This window comes from Festucalex cinctus, chromosome 1 (assembly GCF_051991245.1).
Source record: "Festucalex cinctus isolate MCC-2025b chromosome 1, RoL_Fcin_1.0, whole genome shotgun sequence".
Taxonomy (NCBI): Eukaryota; Metazoa; Chordata; class Actinopteri; order Syngnathiformes; family Syngnathidae; genus Festucalex; species Festucalex cinctus.
Window position 1 is genome coordinate 64,251,264 of NC_135411.1, and position 20,038 is coordinate 64,271,301.

General features: G+C 41.5%; 1 protein-coding gene across 1 annotated transcript in view; it reads right to left on the reverse strand.

Moving 5' to 3' along the window:
- The window catches only part of tnrc6bb.1 (trinucleotide repeat containing adaptor 6Bb.1), a 61,044-nt gene that overhangs the window by 26,495 nt on the left and 14,511 nt on the right, over positions 1 to 20,038 (reverse strand). Inside the window, exons 2-6 of the mRNA XM_077502033.1 lie at positions 19,638 to 19,721; positions 18,309 to 18,330; positions 15,492 to 15,923; positions 4,151 to 6,832; positions 3,888 to 4,028 (exon numbers count right to left, since the gene is read on the reverse strand). Coding sequence (XP_077358159.1) covers positions 3,888 to 4,028; positions 4,151 to 6,832; positions 15,492 to 15,923; positions 18,309 to 18,330; positions 19,638 to 19,694 — 3,334 coding nt within the window. The 5' untranslated portion in view covers positions 19,695 to 19,721. The remainder of the gene's footprint in view (positions 1 to 3,887; positions 4,029 to 4,150; positions 6,833 to 15,491; positions 15,924 to 18,308; positions 18,331 to 19,637; positions 19,722 to 20,038) is intronic.

The window sequence follows — 20,038 nt, forward strand, 5'->3', positions numbered from 1 at the left end:
GTTACCTATTTTGTAGGGGTGTGAATTGCCTCGTACCTGACGATTCGATCCGTATCACGATTCATAGGTCACGATTCGATTCAATACCGATTAATCCCGATATGAATTTACAAGTCGATTGTTGTGATTTTTTTTTTACTCAATTTAGAAAATACCATTCAGTAAACTTGTACATGTACACTGTAAGATTTGTATGAAAATTTATTATTTATTGATCTCAAACTTCAGTGTTATAACTGTGAGCCACTGTATTTAACAAACAGGTTGGAACCTTTTTCATGTTAGAACAGCATTGAAATAAAATATTAAGGCTTAAAGCTACTATATGGAGGATTTCCCAAAAAAATATCTTAACAATAGCTTTTTTATTTGACCATTTATGACTGAAACATATTCTAATTAGTAGATCAACATCTTAGCTGTTCACAATGGGTACTCCTACAAGCCTCTGGCCAATATTATTTAGGAAGCGTCCGGTCCGAATCCTTTGAATTTCCCGCCCTCTGTCTGCGGGATGTGACGTCATGCACGTTCTCGTCAGTTGTTTCCTGTAGTCGCGAAGACGGAACCAGTACAGATTTTCGCTTCCCCAGACACCCGCTGTTACTCTGCGGAAGGCTGCTTAAAAAAAATGAAAACAATGTCTAGTGCCACGGAAAAAAAAAAAATCTAAACTTGATAGTGACCGACGCCGGGCAAGAACGAGAGTGAACATTGGTTTGACATTTCAGCGGTGGAGAGAGTTGAGATCGGACTTGGATTAGAAAAGTGATTCACAGCTGGCTTTCTTTCTACTCCAAAAGGTAAGAAGCGAGTATCTTGACATTGAGAAAAAAATGTGTTGTTTTCAAATATCAGTAACCTCAAGATCGATCACTTCTCGGTCGTAACTATTGGGGTGAAAGTGAGGTGGACGGCAACATTTAGCGTGAAAGGGGCGGCAAAGTTGAATGTAATAGAACAGAATGACTTTATGAAGAACAGACGTTCCATTCCGCAGCGTTTCAATCAGACTAAATGTTGCCTTATTTTCCTCCGTGAAAACAGCCTATTGTAGCTACATTATGCTAACGGAATGTGAACGGTACTACTGAATGGCGATAACATTCACGGCCGTATCACACGAAGTAGTGAATGGGTCTATATGTTTTTCACAATCGTCAATTTCCATAAATGACAGCCCATGTTTCGGCTCATGCACAATGACGTTAGCCTGGGGGCGACATACACTAATAATGACTAGAATCAGGTTGACGTCCGTCGAGCGGGGTGACTACAATATGTAACTGCATATTAACATCGGAATGAGGTCCAATTAATTGACGTAATTTGCACATCGTTTTGGAGTACAGCACAGGACTGGACTTCGACCGACTAAAGCAATATGATCTGCACGTCCCGTGGACATCAATTGTTTAGTAGGGATCGAGAGTCTCATCCCGTGAAGTGGCCAGCTTTGTATAACGTTATAAAACTTCTTACCTCTGAAAACATAGTTTAATTGGATATGAAGAGCCCAGTCTTCAGTATTGAGGTCGTGCACGTACGAGGGCGCGCAGCGTGTACGAGCGTGCAGTTTGCTTTCCGCCACAGGTGGCAGTAGCGATTTGAAATTTTAAATCTTCCATATAGCTGCTTTAATGTTCCATTAATATAACATTCTTCCATGCGTAACATGTGAAAGTTAGACGTTTTGTTGAATAATTTTTCATCAAAAATGGATGTTAAAAAATCGATTCGGCTGCCTATTGAATCGATTCGAGAATTGCGTGCTGTAGTATCGCGATATATTGCCGAATCTATTTTTTTTTTTTTTTTAAACCCCTACTATTTTGGTTTAAAAAACGGCAAATTTTCCTGAAAGGTGAGTCCTTTTCATGCCTGTAAAGCTCAACCCATTGACTGGTGTAATGAATAACATACAAACCTCCCAAGTAACATCTTTTGGGGCTCAACTAATACCTGGCGTGTTCATTGCTTATTTTCCTGTTACCGTGCTATTGACAATGCAACGCAAACTAACTTTGGCTGTAATGTTGACCGCATTCGGAAATACGCTCTGAAGCCCTCCACTTAACTCATTCGCTCCCAGCCATTTTCACAGAAGCAACCCCGTTCGCTCCCGGCTGTTTTACTGGATTTTGTCGGATTTTGCAAGGCCCACAAAATATTGTGTTCTATTGCTATAAAAACATGGAATCCATCAAAAGAAAGATTAAAGTATCTTCTTTCATCTGGAAAAAAACATATATTTCTGTTTTCGTTTTGCAGCCATTAGCATTAGAATACAGCTAAGTTTAATCCATTTTCACAAATCTATTTAGAATTGTAATTGAGCTTTTTTTCAACATGGCTCTGGTTGATCTCCTTTGCTCTGCTGCCACCTGCTGGCTGTTTGTGTAAAAACTAGGCATGTCCCGATCCTGATAACGTGATCGAAAACCGAGTCCAGATCAGGTCATTTTCAGCTGATCGGTATCGGGAGAAAATGATCGGGGTTTTCATTTTTTGGCAATTTTATCAGCATCATCATTATTATTATTATTATTATTATTATTATTATTGTTGGGGTTACAAAGCAACCAAATCATCCAGCGGTAAACATATTGCCAAACAAAACGTTTTATTTATTTTTATTCATTATTTTGTGCACTTCTGATGACCCAAAAAAAAAATACTGGGATGGTTTTGTTCAAATTAAAACAAAAACAAAAAATTGAAAGCACTTTTTTCCCCCCTCCTTAATACTTTGCAGAAGAATCGGATCGGGATCGGTATCGGCAGATCTTCAAAATCAGGTGACTCGGACTCGGGTGCAAAAAAATGTGATCGGGACATCCCTAGTAATAACTACCATTTCTGCAGTTGAGAGGCTGCATCAAAGCCTTCTGTATGCTCTACCATAAAAAAAAATAAAATAAAAAAATAAAAAAAAATAAATAAATAAAAAAGCGTATGAATACGTCTTTGGGACACTTAAAACATTTTTAAAACTTTTTATTTATATATTTTTGGGAGCAAATGACTTAATTTCTGAACACACGTGTGTTGTAGCAAGACTGGTACTTGTGTTTTGTTTACAACTTGGCTCAGTAGTAATCAACTCGCTAGCCCACGCTAGCCCTAAAGTCAACGTTAGCCAGCCAACCACCACCACATTAAGAAAACCCAGACCAAGCACCACTAAACTGCAAAACTTTCAGGAAAAGAAAGTTAATAACTTTGCATGGTACACGAATGGTGAATGACGTTTCTATCGCCCATCAAGCAACAAGCCTCACATCTTGCTAGTACCGTTTCTATCTCCGACTGCCCGACGCACTGGCAGAGTGTTCCGCTTACATGCCACTTTAGAAACAAACTTATGGTTTTGGAAACCAAACTTAATTGTTGAAGAGTTTGCCGACATTTTATCTAATTTTTCGGAAGCGATGCGTCTGTCTTTATCCAATTCCACTCTCTGGGTGCAGTTGGCGTGGCACTTTTGGCACCCCCGGGAAGAAAGTGCGCGAGCACTTGTGTTATCTCTTGATCACCGTAGTACTGGCCAGGTCTCAACTGCTTTTATGAAAAATCCTGAGTCTACCCATTCCAAGACCAAGCCAAAACAGAGTTTAAAAACAAAAAAACAAAAAACCTTCGATTCCGAAACAAGACCGAGACTGATCTCGACAACTACAACACTAGCTGCGTACAGGTATATTGAAAAAAAATGATTGCCATGGTTAAACAGCATCAGAAAAGTTCCTGATTTGTACAAAACTGGGTAAAACCACATTTTAGAAACGACAATAAGTGGACTGTGTGCTAAATTCGCTATAAAACATGGTTTGATCAAAGACTGAAAACTTAATATGAATATTAATGTGTGATCTTCTTTCACTTACTTTTACCAGGGTTGGGTGACAGGTTGACCCAGCCAGATATTTTAGGATCATCTGAGTCACCCCATCCTGATGTTGTATCTGACGTCTGGTTCCAGGCACCTGACCCGTTATCAAGAGATTGGGTACCACCTCCCCACATACCTGGAACAGATTTATAAAAATGAACATGTAAAATTTATAGTAAATAACAAATCAAGTATTCACTAAAAAAATGAAGATGAAACGCAAATCTGTTTTCACAAAAATAATACTACAGTACTTACCAGGTACCGCCTTTCCAGAGTTAGCTTCCCTGTGTTGCAGGCCCTGCTGTCGTCGAGGTGGCTGTAGTGCTGAAGCCTGCTGACTGTGGCTTTCACTAGATGGGCCTCTATTTTTGTCCCACAAGTTCACATTTTTGCCATTGTAGTTGGTGGGATCTCCCCAGGCTGAGGTCCCATCATCAATTTCCATTTTGTGACTGATGGACTGAGGAGACGGCTCATCCCAGCCACTGGGCTCCACAGAGTCATCGCCAGAAATTTGGGGAATTGGGCCAGATATCCAGCCCGTACTTTGGTTCTGATTCTTGGATGGTGGAACCCCACTTCCAACATTTGGCCGGCTGTCCCAACCTCCTTGTCGAGTCCCTCCTGATGGGTGGTGTCCCTGTGATGGGTGCTGCTGATTTGGGGTTTTGATTGTGGCCACTTGGTTGTTCGGTGTTGGTGCTGCTGTGTGGTGCTTGGAAGACCCCCAGTCGTGGGGGGACTTAACACACACATCTCCCCCTCCCCATCCGCCCCGTTGAGATGCACATTCATCTGGGTTACCCCAAGAAGATCCTTCATCAGAGCTGCTTGCACCTCTGATTCGTCCATCTCCCCACCCACCCCCAGGTTTGGACTCACTCTGGCACCAGTCTCCCCAACCACCCACCTTCCCTGATTCAGTCCCCTTCCATCCCCCTGTCCCTTTATCTTCAGGGCCAACAGGCCACCCACTGCTCTGTTCTCCTTTGTCCCTCCAATTCCCTGCCCTGTGGTCCCCCCAGTGGTGGTCTTCACCCCATCCTTTTCCCTGGTTCTCAGGTGGAGGATCACCCCAACTTCGCGCCGTCTTTCCCTGACTGCCTTCCATGTCTGGATTTCTTGGCTTCTGTATAATGCCATCTGACATGTGAGAACCGCAAGTAACCTGTGAAGCACCGCCATCCCATGAGTCCCTTAATGAAGAAGGGCCAGAGTTCCTGCTGTCAGCGTGGCTACTGACAGACTCATCGTTAGTATTTAACCTTGAAGTAGAGAGGTACCCAGAACTGCGACTATTGTTGTGCATTGTTCCTGATGAGAATGTGGAAGATGACATTTTTTCATTTCGATTTCCTACTTGTTTAGTGGTGTTCAGATCCCAGGCCACGTTCTGACAAATCTGGGTCTGGCCCCAACCCGTGTTGGACAGAACCCTGGGATCCAGGTCAGATCGATTGAGCATGCCAAGTAAGGCCACTTCAGCATCGGAGCTCTGATGGGGGAGAGCGAGCACAGACTGTGCTCCATCCATTTTCTGCCCATTAGCACTCTCTTCTGCATCAGTTTCTGTTCCTGCTCCACTAAAGGAGGCGGACCCTTCACCATCTGTGCCTTGTCTTTGTTGTTCTGCCACATCCCCACTTTCTGTCCCTTTTTGATTGTCCCAAGCATTTTCCACTGTTGCACACTTTGGTGACGCAGATTCCAGCAAAGCACCACCACCTTCACTGGCTCCACACCTACTGTTGTTGCTCCCACAACCTCCTGTTGCGCTTGCTATTGCTAAATTATTTGAACTTACACATTCGTCTGTGTCTGCACACTCCACTTCTGAGCTCCCGTCTTTCCAACCTCCCTGAGATACCTTTTGGATATTTGCACCAACATCACCCCTTCCTCTTCCCCACCCTGTATTGTCACCCTGGTTACCATAGCCCCCCAGATTATCATCATGCTCACGGATCCCAGTCTCCCCTCCACCCCATTGAGCTTCCTGTGAAGCGCCTGTTCTTGAAGCAAAGGGCACTGCAGTCAAGGATTTCCAAGAGGAAGACAAAGGACCCGATTTATTCACACTCCCTTCTCCTTCAGCATCAGACTCAGTTTCTCTCTTGTTAGCATCTTCTTGATTTGGTCCTGGTCTCACTCCCTGGGCTCCTTCACCTGAAGCCAGCCCTTGCCCTGGGTTTCCCAAGGGATGTGTTTGTTCTGTACTCTTGTTTAAATCTGCTATCTCAGTGTGCTCGTGAAGGAGAGAGGTGGTGCTGACAGGAAGTGAGGACAAATGTAGAGAAGTAGCTGAAATTGATGTCTTCTCCGGCACTAGGGCTGGCCAGGCAGAGGGGTTCACATCTGGGTTTAAAATGGCACCAGGGAGACTGCTGTTGCCATCTGCAGGACTCTTTTGAGGTCCAGGAAGCAGGTGGTTGACTTTGGAATAATAAAATGCTGCTGATCCCAATCCTGCCTCCACCTGACGGGAAGCGGAGGCGCTCCATATGACACCACTTCCACTTGTCTGAACACATTCATTTTGTGATGAAAAAGAGGAAAGAGGAGAAGAAAAAGGCGAAGAGGGATTGTCCACTTTCCCTGCAACTCCTTCAACTGCTCCTCCTATCTGCTGGAGGTTCATCTCACGACATGAGGCACTACTGTTTTTGTTACTAGGGTCGTCCTGCTCCTGCACGCCTCCTCCAGAGCCTTCAGAACTTAATTTGGCTGTGCCTTGGATGCTCGGCCAGCTGTCCAGATCAGTCCCATCCACAATGATCTTGTCACAACCCTGAGAGGAGGACAGGCTGACAGATCCTGCCCCCCATGTGGAATTTGCATAAGTTGAATTGGTAGAAGATGAAGATAACGGCAGAGCAGTGACACATAATGAAGATGTGGTGTTGGATGGTGAAGGAGAGGAGGAACCCAAGTTCAAATCTAAATGAAAAAGAAAAATATACCAACAAGTATTTAGCAGAACTTAGTATTAGTACTCGCATGTCATTTCATAGTGTTTAACTTTAGTTCAGCATGTACTACTTTATTGATATTGTTTCGGTCAATTGTTTAAAAAAAAAAAAAAAAAAAAAAAAAAAAAAAAAAGATTACTAGAGCTGCGAGCAGCTATAAAGGGCCCTCGCAGCCCGGGCCACGTTGGGGTACTTGCACGTTGGGGTACTTGCACGTTGGGGTACTGGCATATTAGGAGCAAAATTTCTTTGAACATGGCATGATAAACCTTTACATGTGAATTTATTTTTGCCAGGTGTGATGTGTGTGACAAGCTCAATGTGTTTTGGTGATTGTCAAGATCTGCAAAAATCAGCTTCCTTTTTTATTTTTAGGGAATGAGTTGACCTGACCTGTTTTTTTTTTGCAAAAGTATATATACCCATCATCGCTTGTACTCATTGCACAATGTTGCTTTTATTGTCCATAGAGGCGATCAAAAAAAATGAAACTGAATAAAAAAAGTACAGATGTTTGGATCGGTCTGATACCAGTGAACATCTTGAGTAGTGGAAAGTAAAAGAATATTCATAAATGACTTGGTTATAACACTTACGAGTTCACAAATTTTGTTCAAAATACCGTGAGTGGGGTTGTTTTTTTTTTTGTTTTTTGTTTTTATGCCTCAAGGACTAGGTGGCGCAGCATTTATAACTGAATTTTGTCATAGAGATACCTTGAGGCCTTGACTATAAATATACGTCAAGTTTGCGATTTTTTGAAGCATGTACCAGGGAGTTATTCAGCATATCCTTCATTCACGATACTGCTTTTAACGTCAATAGAGGCTATCAAAAATAAATAAAACTAAATAAAAAATACGTATGTTTGGATAGGTCTGATGCTAGTGAACATTTTGAGTGGTGGAAAGTAAAAGAATATTCATAAATGACTTAGTTATCACGCTGAGAATGAGTTTACAATTTTTGTAAAAATACCGTAAGTGGGGTATTTTTTTTTCATGCCTCAAGGGCTAGGTAGCGCTGCATATATAACTGAATGTTGTCATTAGAGGTGGGAATCTTGGGGCACCTCACGATTCGATTGCGATTACGATTCAGAGGCGACGATTCGATTATAAAACGATTATTGATTTCCCCCCAGGCAGCAGAAAAAAAACAATGTATTTTGGCGCTTTTAATGTTTCGTACATTAGTTACAAAAATAGTACAAAAGTCCTCTCAGGCCTAAATAAACTACTATTTCAGTATCAAGTTAACAGTTCAAAACAGTAAATAAAATACTCAAGTCCTCATTCTGTAACAACAGCTTTTAAGTATATTCAGTCTTCAACAGAATAAAACATAGCATTGAGCAAAAATATATTATTTTTATCCACTCAAAAGTGCACTGAGGTATAAATGAAAGACAATGTGAACTACTACTTCAATACAAATGCCTTAAAAAAAAGTGCTTTCCTGCTTTTTAAGTTGTGTAAAGATGAACATGTAAACATTAAAGTTTCTCAGAGGTACAAAAAAAAAAAAAACCCTCAAGTGCTTTTCTGCTTTTTAACTTGTGTAAACATGAACGTGTAAACATTAATGGGATCGTTCGGCTTTTTTAACATGAATCTCAATTTGATCCTCACCTCCCGTGTGTGCGATCAGCGCTGACTTCGGCGTTGGACGAGAGGAAAATAGTCCAGCAAGCTGGCTGGGGTCTCGGAAATAAAGCGTTTTTCTTCTAAAAACTATTTGTTTTCAAAAGCGTGATACATTTCCACCACAATACTCTTTTCTGAATAAAGTCAGACGCCATTACCGCCAGCCACTACTTTTCTGTTCGTTCGTTCGTATCACTGCGCGGCGCCCTGTAGAACGCTAACCGACGCACTGCAGCCAGCTAGCTGATACTTCCGCCTGAAGTTGTTTGCCTTTTCGGAGCAGGTCTGATCTGACGAAGAGGTGGGTTGGTCAGCTCAGCCATGCTTGTTGTTGTTTTGAATCTCGAGGCGTGAGTTGTGGATGTGTACTCTCGGTCCGTCCCAAAAAGCGTCCCGAAGACCGCGCGCGCTACTGCGTTTCAGTTCCGCGTACTTTTCGCTCGTTTCGCTTCCCTTGGCATATTTATATAATCGGAATTAGGACATTTGTGAATCGTTCTCGATTGTTGCACGGCCGAATCGTGAATAATCTAAGAATCGGAAATTTTGCCCACCTCTAGTTGTCATAGAGATAGCTTCAGGCCTTGACTATAAACATACATGTCAAGTTTGGGATTTTTTGGAGCATGTACCGGGAAGTTATTAAGCATATCCTTATTCAGTACGAAACACAAAGTTTGATGCCCCGCCTTCATCATATAGTATTTAGAAAAGTCAAGATTTTTCCCCCTGTCGTTGGCTCAGGTCTTGAGATGGTCCAGGTCAAGTCTTAAAACAGTCGGATGAAACGTGTAGGAGAAGTGGGCAAAAGTCTGCCCCCTGTAAATGTGCAAAAATCGTCAAAAATGGGACATTCAAAAATTCGTACCTCACTTCCTGTTCATTTTAGCATATGGGTACAAGAGACTTTTTTGTAGGTCTGGGGCCCCCTCATACACTTAAAAATATTCGGCGTTCTTGCTTAAACGTACAACCGGGGCTGCTTCGTTAAAAATTTCTAGGGGGCGCTATTGAGTCATTTTTGTAAAAATAGCACAATCAACAATAAAATATTGCTCATTTTACCAGGCCAGATGTGTGTGCCAAGTTTCATGAGTTTCTGTGCATGTTTAGACCCTCAAAACTGGCGTTGTTTTCTTGGCGAACAGTGCTTAGCCACGCCCACAGCAATTCGCGAAAACTCACAAACTTCGTGTTGTGACATCATGAAGGCCGAAATCCTCATCTGAGCAAATATGAGGTAGGTCCAGTTAACGTGTTTGGAGAAAAACGTATAAGAAAATTCGTAAGAAAAATAATTGCCACTAGGTGGCGCTATCAGTTAGATGAAATATAAGTTCGTAGATGTCTTTAGGGCTGGACTCTCATCAAATGTGTGAAATTTTGAGAAGATAGGATCATCTCGGTTAAGTTAATGCAGCTTTTATTTTCACGAAAAATCTTCAGACTTTGCGTCACCGAAGCGGCCACGCCCTTTGGCGAAAAGTTACAATATTCGGTGTGGGGCATGATCAACATCTTAAGGCTTTTCTGACCAATTTTCAACTGGATCCCTTCAACGAGCTCAGCACAGTAGCTAAAAACGTAAAGTATGATATTTATTGTTACCACTAGGTGGCGCTATATGTATAACTGAATTTTATCATATAGATGTTTTCAGGCCGTGACTATTACGTTGCCTGAGAAGTTTGAGATTTTTTGGAGCTTGAACATGGGAGTTATTAAGCATTTGCTCTTTCTGGACAAATGAAATTTTAAAGGCAATATTTGATGCCCCTCCCCCGTCATATAGTATTTCGAAAAGGCAAGATTTTTTTGCCCAGTTGTTCTCTTAGGTCTTGAGATGATAAATGCCAAGTTTGAAGTCAATTGGATGAAAACTGTTTGCAAAGGGGGAAAAAGCATGACCACAGTGAATGTGCCAAAATAGGCCAAAATTGGACATTAAAAAATTCATAGCTCACTTCCTGTACATTTTAGCTACATGGTCCCAATAGACTTTTTTGTGCGTCTCGGGGTGCTACAAGTGCCTGCCAATTTCCGTTGCTCTAGCTCAAACGTGCCGGGCTTGGTTTTTATTTTTCTACGCTAGGGGGCGCTATAGAGTCGCGTTATGACGACTTCATAATATCAAATTTTTCGCCGGACCTGAGGAGTGTGCAAAGTTCGGTGAGTTTTCGTGAATGTTTAGGTACCCAAAATCGCGATCGTTTGCGGAGAATAAAGAAGAAGAAGAAGAAGAACTAGAGCTGCGAGCAGCTATAAAGGGCCCTCGCAGCCCGTGCCACGTTGGGGTACTTGCACGTTGGGGTACTTGCACGTTGGGGTACTCGCACGTTGGGGTACTGTCACATTGAAAGCAGAATTTCTTTGAAAATGGCATGATAAACCTTTACATGTGGATTTTCTTTGCCAGGTGTGATGAATGTTTCAAGCTCAATGGGTTTTGGTGAACGTTAAGATCTGCAAAAATTAGCACCCATTTTTATTTTTAGGCAATAAGTTGCCCTGATTGGTATTTTTTGGAAAAATATATGTACCCATCATCGCTCGTACTCATTGCACAATGTTGCTTTTATTGTCCATAGAGGCTATCAAAATTAAATCAAATTAAATAAAAAAGTATGCATGTTTGGATAGGTCTGATGCCAGTGAACATTTTGAGTGGTGGAAACTAAAAGAATATTCATAAATGACTTAGTTATCACACTTACAAAAGTCAAGATATTTTGCCCAGTTGTTGTCGCAGGTCTTGAGATGCTACATGCCAAGTTTGAAGTCAATCGGATTAAAACTGTTTGCAAAGGGGGGAAAGTCACACTTACAAAAGTCAAGATATTTTGCCCAGTTGTTGTCGCAGGTCTTGAGATGCTACATGCCAAGTTTGAAGTCAATCGGATTAAAACTGTTTGCAAAGGGGGGAAAAGTATGACCACAGTGAATGTGCAAAAATGGGCCAAAATTGGACATTCAAAAATTCATAACTCACTTCCTGTACATATTTGCTACATGGTCCCAATTGACTTTTTGTGCGGCCCGGGGTGCTACAAGTGCCTGCCAAATTCCGTAGCTCTAGGTCAGACGTGCCGGGATTGGTTTTTATTTTTTTATGCTAGGGGGCGTTATAGAGTCTCGTTGTTATGACAACATCAGAATATCCAATTTTTCGCCGGGCCCGAAGAGTGTGCAAATTTCGGTGAGTTTTCGTAAATATTTAGGTCCTCAAAAATGCGATCGTTTGCGAAGAATAAAGAAGAAGAAGAAGAATAACTAGAGCTGCGAGCAGCTATAAAGGGCCCTCGCAGCCCGGGCCACATTGGGGTATTTGCACGTTGGGGTACTCGCTTGTTGGGGTATTGGCACATTAGGAGCAAAATTTCTTTTAACATGGCATGATAAACCTTTACATGTGGATTTTTTTTGCTAGGTGTGATGTGTGTGTCAAGCTCAATGGGTTTTGGTGATTGTTAAGATCTGCAAAAATCAGCGTCCTTTTTTATTTTTAGGGAATGAGTTGACCTGATTGGTATTTTTTGCAAAAGTATATATACCCATCATTGCTCGTACTTTTCGCTGTACCCATCGCTGCTCGGGCCCTAACTAGAGCTGCGAGCAGCTATAAAGGGCCCTCGCAGCCCGGGCCACGTTGGGGTCCTTGCACATTGGGGTACTTGCACGTTGGGGTACTGGCACATTGGGGTACTGGCATATTGGAAGCGAAATTTCTTTGAAAATGGCATAATAAACCTTTACATGTAGAATATTTTTTTTGCCTGTGTGTGTGTCAAGCTCAACGGGTTTTGGTGATTGTTAAGACCTGCAAAAATCAGCGTCCTTTTTTATTTTTAGGCAATGAGTTGCCCTGATTGGTATTTTTTGTAAAAGTGTATATCATCATCATTGTACTCATTGCACAATGTTGCTTTCATTGTCCAAAGGTGCAATCAAAAATGAATAAAACAAAATGGAAACGTACATACGTTTGGATCGGTGTGAAGCCAGTGAACAATTTGAGTGGTGGAAACTAAAAGAATATTCATAAATGACTTAGTTATCACACTTAGAATGAGTTTACATTTTTTGTACAAAATACCGTATGTGGGGTATTTATTTATTTTTATATAATTATGCCTCAAGGGCTAGGTGGCGCTGTATTTATAACTGAATGTTGTCATAGAGATACCTTCAGGCCTTGATTATAAGCATACATGTCAAGTGTGGGATTTTTTTTGGAGCATGTACCGGGGAGTTATTAAGCATATCCTTCATTCACGATATTGCTTTTAATGTCCATAGAGGCTATCAAAAATAAATAAATAAAAATATATGTTTGGATAAGTCTGATGCCAGTGAACATTTTGAGTGGTAGAAACTAAAAGAATATTCATAAATGACTTAGTTATCACACTTAGAATGAGTTTACATTTTTTGTACAAAATACCGTATGTGGGGTATTTTTTTTTATGCCTCAAGGGCTAGGTGGCGCTGTATTTATAACTGAATGTTGTCATAGAGATACCTTCAGGCCTTGATTATAAGCATACATGTCAAGTTTGGGATTTTTTGGAGCATGCACCGGGGAGAAAAAATCATAGCTCACTTCCTGTACATTTTCGCTACATGGTCCCAATTGACCTTTTGTGCGTCCCGGGGTGGTACAAGTGCCTGCCAATTTTCGTAGCTCTAGGTCAAACGTGCCGGGCTTGGTTTTTATTTTTCCACGCTAGGGGGCGCTATAGAGTAACATTGTTATGACAACGTCAGAATATCAAATTTTTCGCCGGGCCCGAAGAGTGTGCAAATTTCGGTGAGTTTTCATAAATGTTTAGGTCCTCAAAAATGCGATCGTTTGCGGAGAATAAAGAAGAAGAAGAAGAAGAAGAACTAGAGCTGCAAGCAGCTATAAAGGGCCCTCGCAGCCCGGGCCACGTTGGGGTACTTGCACGTTGGGGTACTGGCACATTGGGAGCAGAGTTTCTTTGAAAATGGCATAATAAACCTTTACATGTGGATTTTTCTTTTTCCAGGTGTGATGAGTTTGTCAAGCTCAGTGGGTTTTGATGACTAGGTGGCGCTGTATTTATAACTGAATTTTGTCATAGAGATACCTTCAGGCCTTGACTATAAATATACATGTCAAGTTTGGGAATTTTTTGGAGCATGTACTGGGGAGTTATTAAGCATATCCTTTTTCAGTGCGAAACACAAATTTTGATGCCCCGCCCTCATCATATAGAATTTCGAAAAGTCAAGATTTTTCCCCCTGTCGTTGGCTCAGGTCTTGACATGGTCCAGGTCAAGTCTTAACTCAGTCAGATGAAACGTGTAGGAGAAGTGGGCAAAAGTATGCCCCCTGTAAATGTGCAAAAATCGTCAAAAATGGGACATTCAAAAATTCGTAGCTCACTTCCTGTTCATTTTAGCATATGGGTCCAAGAGACTTTTTTTGTAGGTCTTGGGCTCCCTCATACACCTAAAAAATTTTGTAGATCTTGCTTAAACGTACAACCGGGGCTGCTTCATTAAATCTTTCTCAGGGGCGCTATTGAGTCATTTTTGTAAAAATAGCACAATCCAGGATAAAATATTGCGCATTTTGCCAGGCCAGATGTGTGTGCCAAGTTTCATGTGTTTCTGCGCTGGTTTAGGCCCTCAAAATTGGTGTTGTTTTCTTGGCGAACAGCGCTTAGCCACGCCCACAGCGATTTGCGAAAACTTACAAACTTTGCGCTGTGACATCATGTGACATCATCAACCCTCACCTGAGCAAATATGAGGTAGGTGCAGTTTATGTGGTTGGAGAAAAGCATTGAAGAAAAATTGTAAGAAAGAAAATTGCCAGTAGGTGGCGCTATCAGTAAGATGTAATATAAGTTCGTAGATGTCTTAAGGGCTGGACTCTCATCAAATGTGTGAAATTCTGAGAAGATAGGATCATCTGGGTCAAGTTAAAGCAGCTTTTATTGCCACGAAAAATTACCAGACTTTGCGGCACCGTAGCGGCCACGCCCTTTGGCGGAAAGTTACAATATTCGGTGTGGGGCATGATCAACATCTTAAGGCTTTTCTGACCCTTTTTCACCTGGATCCCTTCAAAGAGGTTGGCACAGTAGCTAAAAACGTAAAGTATGACATTTATTGTCACCACTAGGTGGCGCTATATATGTAACTGAATTTTATCATATAGATGTTTTCAGGCCGTGACTATTAATTTGCATGAGAAGTTTGAGATTTTTTGGAGCTTGTACATGGGAGTTATTAAGCATTTTGTCTTTCTGGACAAATGAAATTTGAAAGGCAATATTTGATGCCCCGCCCCCGTCATATAGTATTTCAAAAAGTCAAGATTTTTTTGCCCAGTTGTTGTCTCGGGTCTTGAGATGATACATGGCAAGTGTGAAGTCAACTGGCTGAAAAATATTTGCAAAGGGGGTAAAAGTATGACCACATTGAATGTGCCAAAATGGGCCAAAATTCATAGCTCACTTCCTGTACATTTTAGGAAATGGCTTCCACTGACTTTTTTGTGCGTCTCGGGGTGCTACACGTGCTTGCCAATTTTCGTAGCTCTAGCTCAAACGGGCCGGGATTGGTTTTTATTTTTCTGCGCTAGGTGGCGCTATAGAGTCGCGTTGTTATGACAACTACATAATATCAAATTTTTCTCTGGGCCCGAAGAGACTGCAAAGTTTGGTGAGTTTTCGTAAATGTTTAGGCCCTCAAAAAATGTGATCGTTTACGGAGGAGGAGAAGAAGAAGAAGAAGAAGAAGAAGAAGAATTCTTACAAAAACAAGAGGGACCTCGCAGCGGTCGCTGCTCGGGCCCTAATAATAATAATAATAATAATAATAATAATAATTTTTACAAAAACAATAGGGACCTCGCAGCGGTCGCTGCTCGGGCCCTAAATATGACAATATCCATGTTAGTGGCCCAGTGGACTTCATATTCGAATGATTACTCTTTTCTGTGCAACCTACCTGTGTCTGTATTTGCATTGGAGTTATCTGCTTCTTTTGAGGCAAGAGGTGATGTGGCACCCCAGCCACTGCCTACCCCAGTCCCAGCGGTGCGCTCATCTCCCCCACCTCCCCCAAGCAGCATGGAGGACAGTGGAGGCTGTCCCCTCTTCAGTAGCACTTTGTGGTCCTGCTGGCAGCGAAATCTTGGTGGAACCTCTCTGGACATGTATCGCTGCTGCTGGGAAGTTTGGTTTCCAGAAAGGGAGGAGGGCTGTCCGTTGGCCACAGCAGTCCGCTGCTTTGCATTGTTCCCACCACCAGGAGGGACTGGTGCCGAAAGCCCAGTGGCACCAGAGCTTGGGGACGAAGGGTCAACAGGGCCAGGGCTGGGGGAGACTGAGGTTGGGGTGGTGGGTTGCTGGGAACCGGAGGGCTTGGTTGATTCTGGCACTGGAACAATAAAGAGTACCTCGGTTTAAGTGCCAATATGTCAACAAATTACTATTTTAGCAACAAATAAAAGGGTGCCATGCATTTCGCAATGTTCAGCGCAATCACCGCTGTGTTTGCCTTCCACTGGACTTTCTTGTCATATGGAAAGCAATGTTGTCTGTTTCTTAACAGGAAATAAACTTGCAAAGTTGCTTTTTGAAAAAGATAAAAAATCCTGTAGATTGGAAAATGTTCTAATTATATAGCTACCAAATCGCTAACTTGGCACCCAAGTTGTGAATTAGCAGTGCATGTCAACAGGGATGCACTTTGAACTAGCTACAAAAAATAAATAAATAAAAAAAATAAAAAAAAATAAAAAAAATAAAAATTAAAAATTAAAAAATCTTCCCGACAAAGAAACTTGAAATTATGGATACTCGACTAATCACCCAGCCCTCATGAGTAACAACAATAATACTATACTTTGCAGGAGGAAATATAGCCCAAGGTTTAAAATAAGACAATTAGCATGGCAGTTTGCAAGACAAAATTAGCATTTTGCGCCTCACACACAGTAGACACATTAAAAAGCAAAACTGCGAGCAGAGGAACGCACACATCGTCTGAAGTGGAAACGAAGCTACTCGTTTGACGGTAAGGGAAGATGGCAGAAGTGTGTAAGCATTTCAGATTAAAACGTAAGCATGCATTTGTAACACGGACCTTGCTCTGCGTCAAAGACATCCAGTGTGAACCCAGCGAGATTAATGTTAATGTACCATATTTTCCGCATTATAAGGCGCATCTTCAATGAATGACATATTTTAAAACTTGTTCCATATATAAGGCGCTACAGTTGAGGCTGTGGTTACATTATGCATCCATTAGATGGTGCTGCGCTAAAGGCAATGTCAACAAAACAGTCAGATAGGTCAGTCAAACTTTATTAATAGATTACAAACCAGCTTTCTGACAACTCCATTCACTCCCAAAATAAATAAACAGCTGTTTTATTATTTTCTCTGAGGTAAAGTATTAGTATTAGCTAGCGATCCAAGATGGCAGGATTTTCTGCGCATGCGCGTCACCGATCGTGCAGAGTCACCGATAGCGTCTTGACAGCGAGACCTGTTGTGGCTCAATATTGATCCATATATAAGGCGCACTGGATTATAAGGCGCATGGTCAGCTTTTGAAAAAATTGAAGGCTTTTAGGTGGGCCTTATAGTGCGGAAAATACGGTACCTTACGAACTCCGCTTTTCAATTACCCCCCAAACTGAGCCACATCACACCACTCTGCTTGGTCCGGCACCACACCACATGGCTTCTGTTGATTTTCCACTACACATTTCATGAGTGGCCCGTCTTGGTCAATCTTTTGCGGTAATTCAATATATGAATTGCTGTTGCATGATGTGACAACGTTGCGAAGTAAAGCCCGTTAAATGCACAGAAGCTTTCACATATAGACGAATAATCCATTTTTGGGTTTAAACCAAGGAGACACAGCCACCCACTAGCTGGCCACCATCAAGACAAAAAAATACAACATAGAGGGTACACACATTTTGCATTATACATCAACACTGAACCATATGTACAATTATTATGTACCATGAATGAATGAAAAGGAATGAAACAGCACAATTAATGATCTCACTAGCAAAGCTCGCCGCCAGGGCTCATTCATTCTGGACAGAGAGCTCAGTCTCATTAATTTGGCCGCCTCTCTGAGTCAACAGTTCGTCATCTTCACTCTTCGGCTTCCGAAGTCCTCCAACAGCTGCCCAAAGCAAGAAACAGGGACCACGACCGTCGGGCCCAGGGGAGTGACGAGGCTCTGGGCCGCTGCTGGAGACCATTCATTCAAGTAAATGGGACTCGGTGAGCTGCATGTGCGATTTTTTTTTTTTTTTTTTTTTACCATTAATCATCAACAATTCGTTGACTACTTAGTACATATGAAATTGTAAACGTGGCCCGCCTTATTGTAAAACACTATTATGTTTATTATATATTGTAATTTTAGACTGCGGTGGCTGGCAGCCAGCTCTGCCTCACTTGTCTAAAAGGAAATGGGCGGGGGTACAGCGAAATTCATGCAGCATCGCTGTCGGCCAATCATGTCATGGTTCCCTTCAACCCCAGACGGCCTTCGCTTTTTGAACCACCACCGAGATGGTTCTGAGAAACAGTTCTAATGTAACCGTTCGGCCCCCAAAAAAAAAAATCTAATGGAAAAGCAACCAGTAGGGGCCAAGCACAGCTGGTGTGGAAACGGGCTAATGGGAAAGCGTCTTAACATATCACTCGTCCTGCGGAAGTCCAGGTCCAATAGAGTCATTATGAAATTAAATAATGACAAAAGTGAAAAGAACTTAGAAACAGTTATATTTACCTTTGACGTTCTGTTCTGGGGCCTAAAGAAAAGAGCAAATGGATCAGATGTTAAGCAAGCCTGCAACCTTCCAATTTATAACAAAAGGCAATATAAAACTGTGTGTACCGTGGACAGAAAAAGTCAAGAGACCTTAGTTCAAATGCCAGGTTGTTGTGATTTGATTAAGTTCAACTGTTCTAGTAGCATGTTACTGACATTTTTGGCTTTTTAGTAAAAGCCTGAAGGTTTTGTGCAAACACTGACTGTATTTTGAACAGTTCATACTTCTGGGTAGGCCCCAGTTCCAGCTGAAGAATAACGGCTCCAAAGAGTGATGCTGCCACCATCATGCTTCACCCACTGTAGGTATGATGTTCTTTTTGGAGTTGAGCAGTGTTTGTGCCAAACATGCCTTTTCAAATTCTGGCCAAAACATTTTTCTACATGCATTTGGGGAAATTTTAAGTGTTTTTTGTTTTTTTTTACTCTTTGTAAGAAAAGACATTTGTCGTATTAACCTAACTAATAGCCCAGACATATCAAGAAGACAGGAGATTGTCATCTTCTAAACCGGTCGAAGTCCGGTTTTCCAGAACTCCTATCCAACAGCTTGTTTTCCAGGGTTCTCTTCACCAACACACCTGATTCATGATCAGGATCGTTAGCAGAATTCTGCAAAGCTTGCTGATGAGCTAATTATTAAATTCAGCTACGATGAAGGAGGGAGACATGGAAAACAGGCTGGATGGGGCTCTTGAGGACCGGACTTGGCCACCGCTGTTCTAAACAGTACTTTTATGAAGCTCCATAAAAGTTGCTATCGGCCTCTTGGCATCCACCCTAGCCAGTTTTCTTCTTCTTTTTTTTTTTTTTTTTTTTTTTTTAGTAGTTTTGGAATGGCGTCTAGTTACAGGTAATGTCACTGTTTTGCCATATTTCTTTCACTTGATATTGACTGTCTTTGTTGTTCCATTGTATATTTAAATGCCTTGTAAACTTTTTTGTACCCTTCTAAATGAAACATTTTAATCAATGTTTGAATGTGCTATTTAATTCTGAATACAACATGTGTGCACACCTTTGCAGTTTGCAACTCCTAAGTTCTTTATTATTGCTTTAAAATTTTCAATTGAGTTGTACGGATAAGTCACATTAACAGTAGAACAAGTTTGAAACAGTTTATCCTTGTCTCATCACAGAAACCTGACATTTGAACAGTGGTTTTATATCCACCGTAAGACTTCAACAGCTTCCAAAACCATAAGCTAATCTATTAAATGTTAGTCACATACATTTGATAATGAGACGATAAACTAACAATATTAAGCAATGAAAATCCATGTTGACCTTCTGAGAAGTTTCCTTTTTCTTTTTGTCGTCTTTCTTCTTTTTCTTGTCTTCCATTAACTGCTTTTCCCTTTCCTGATTCTCCTGTGAAGAGAACACATCCATAGATTTATTTACCACAAAAAGATTTTCTTTCAAAGATTTATTTATTTATTTTTTAAATTCTGGATCTGCACTGAATTTGAAAGGGCTCTTCTTTCGCCCAGGCAAAGAAGAAAAAACTCTTGGTGCAATACCACCAACCTTTTTTGCCACCAGTGTTAATGCATGACTACTACTACAACTTGTTGCATTTCTTTTTCTATTTTGTTTTGGCCATCGGCCCGTTGGCAAATGGCTTCTTGCGGTAATGCGGCAAAAGTATATGGTGGGGGAGAACTAGAGATAGACCGATAATCGGC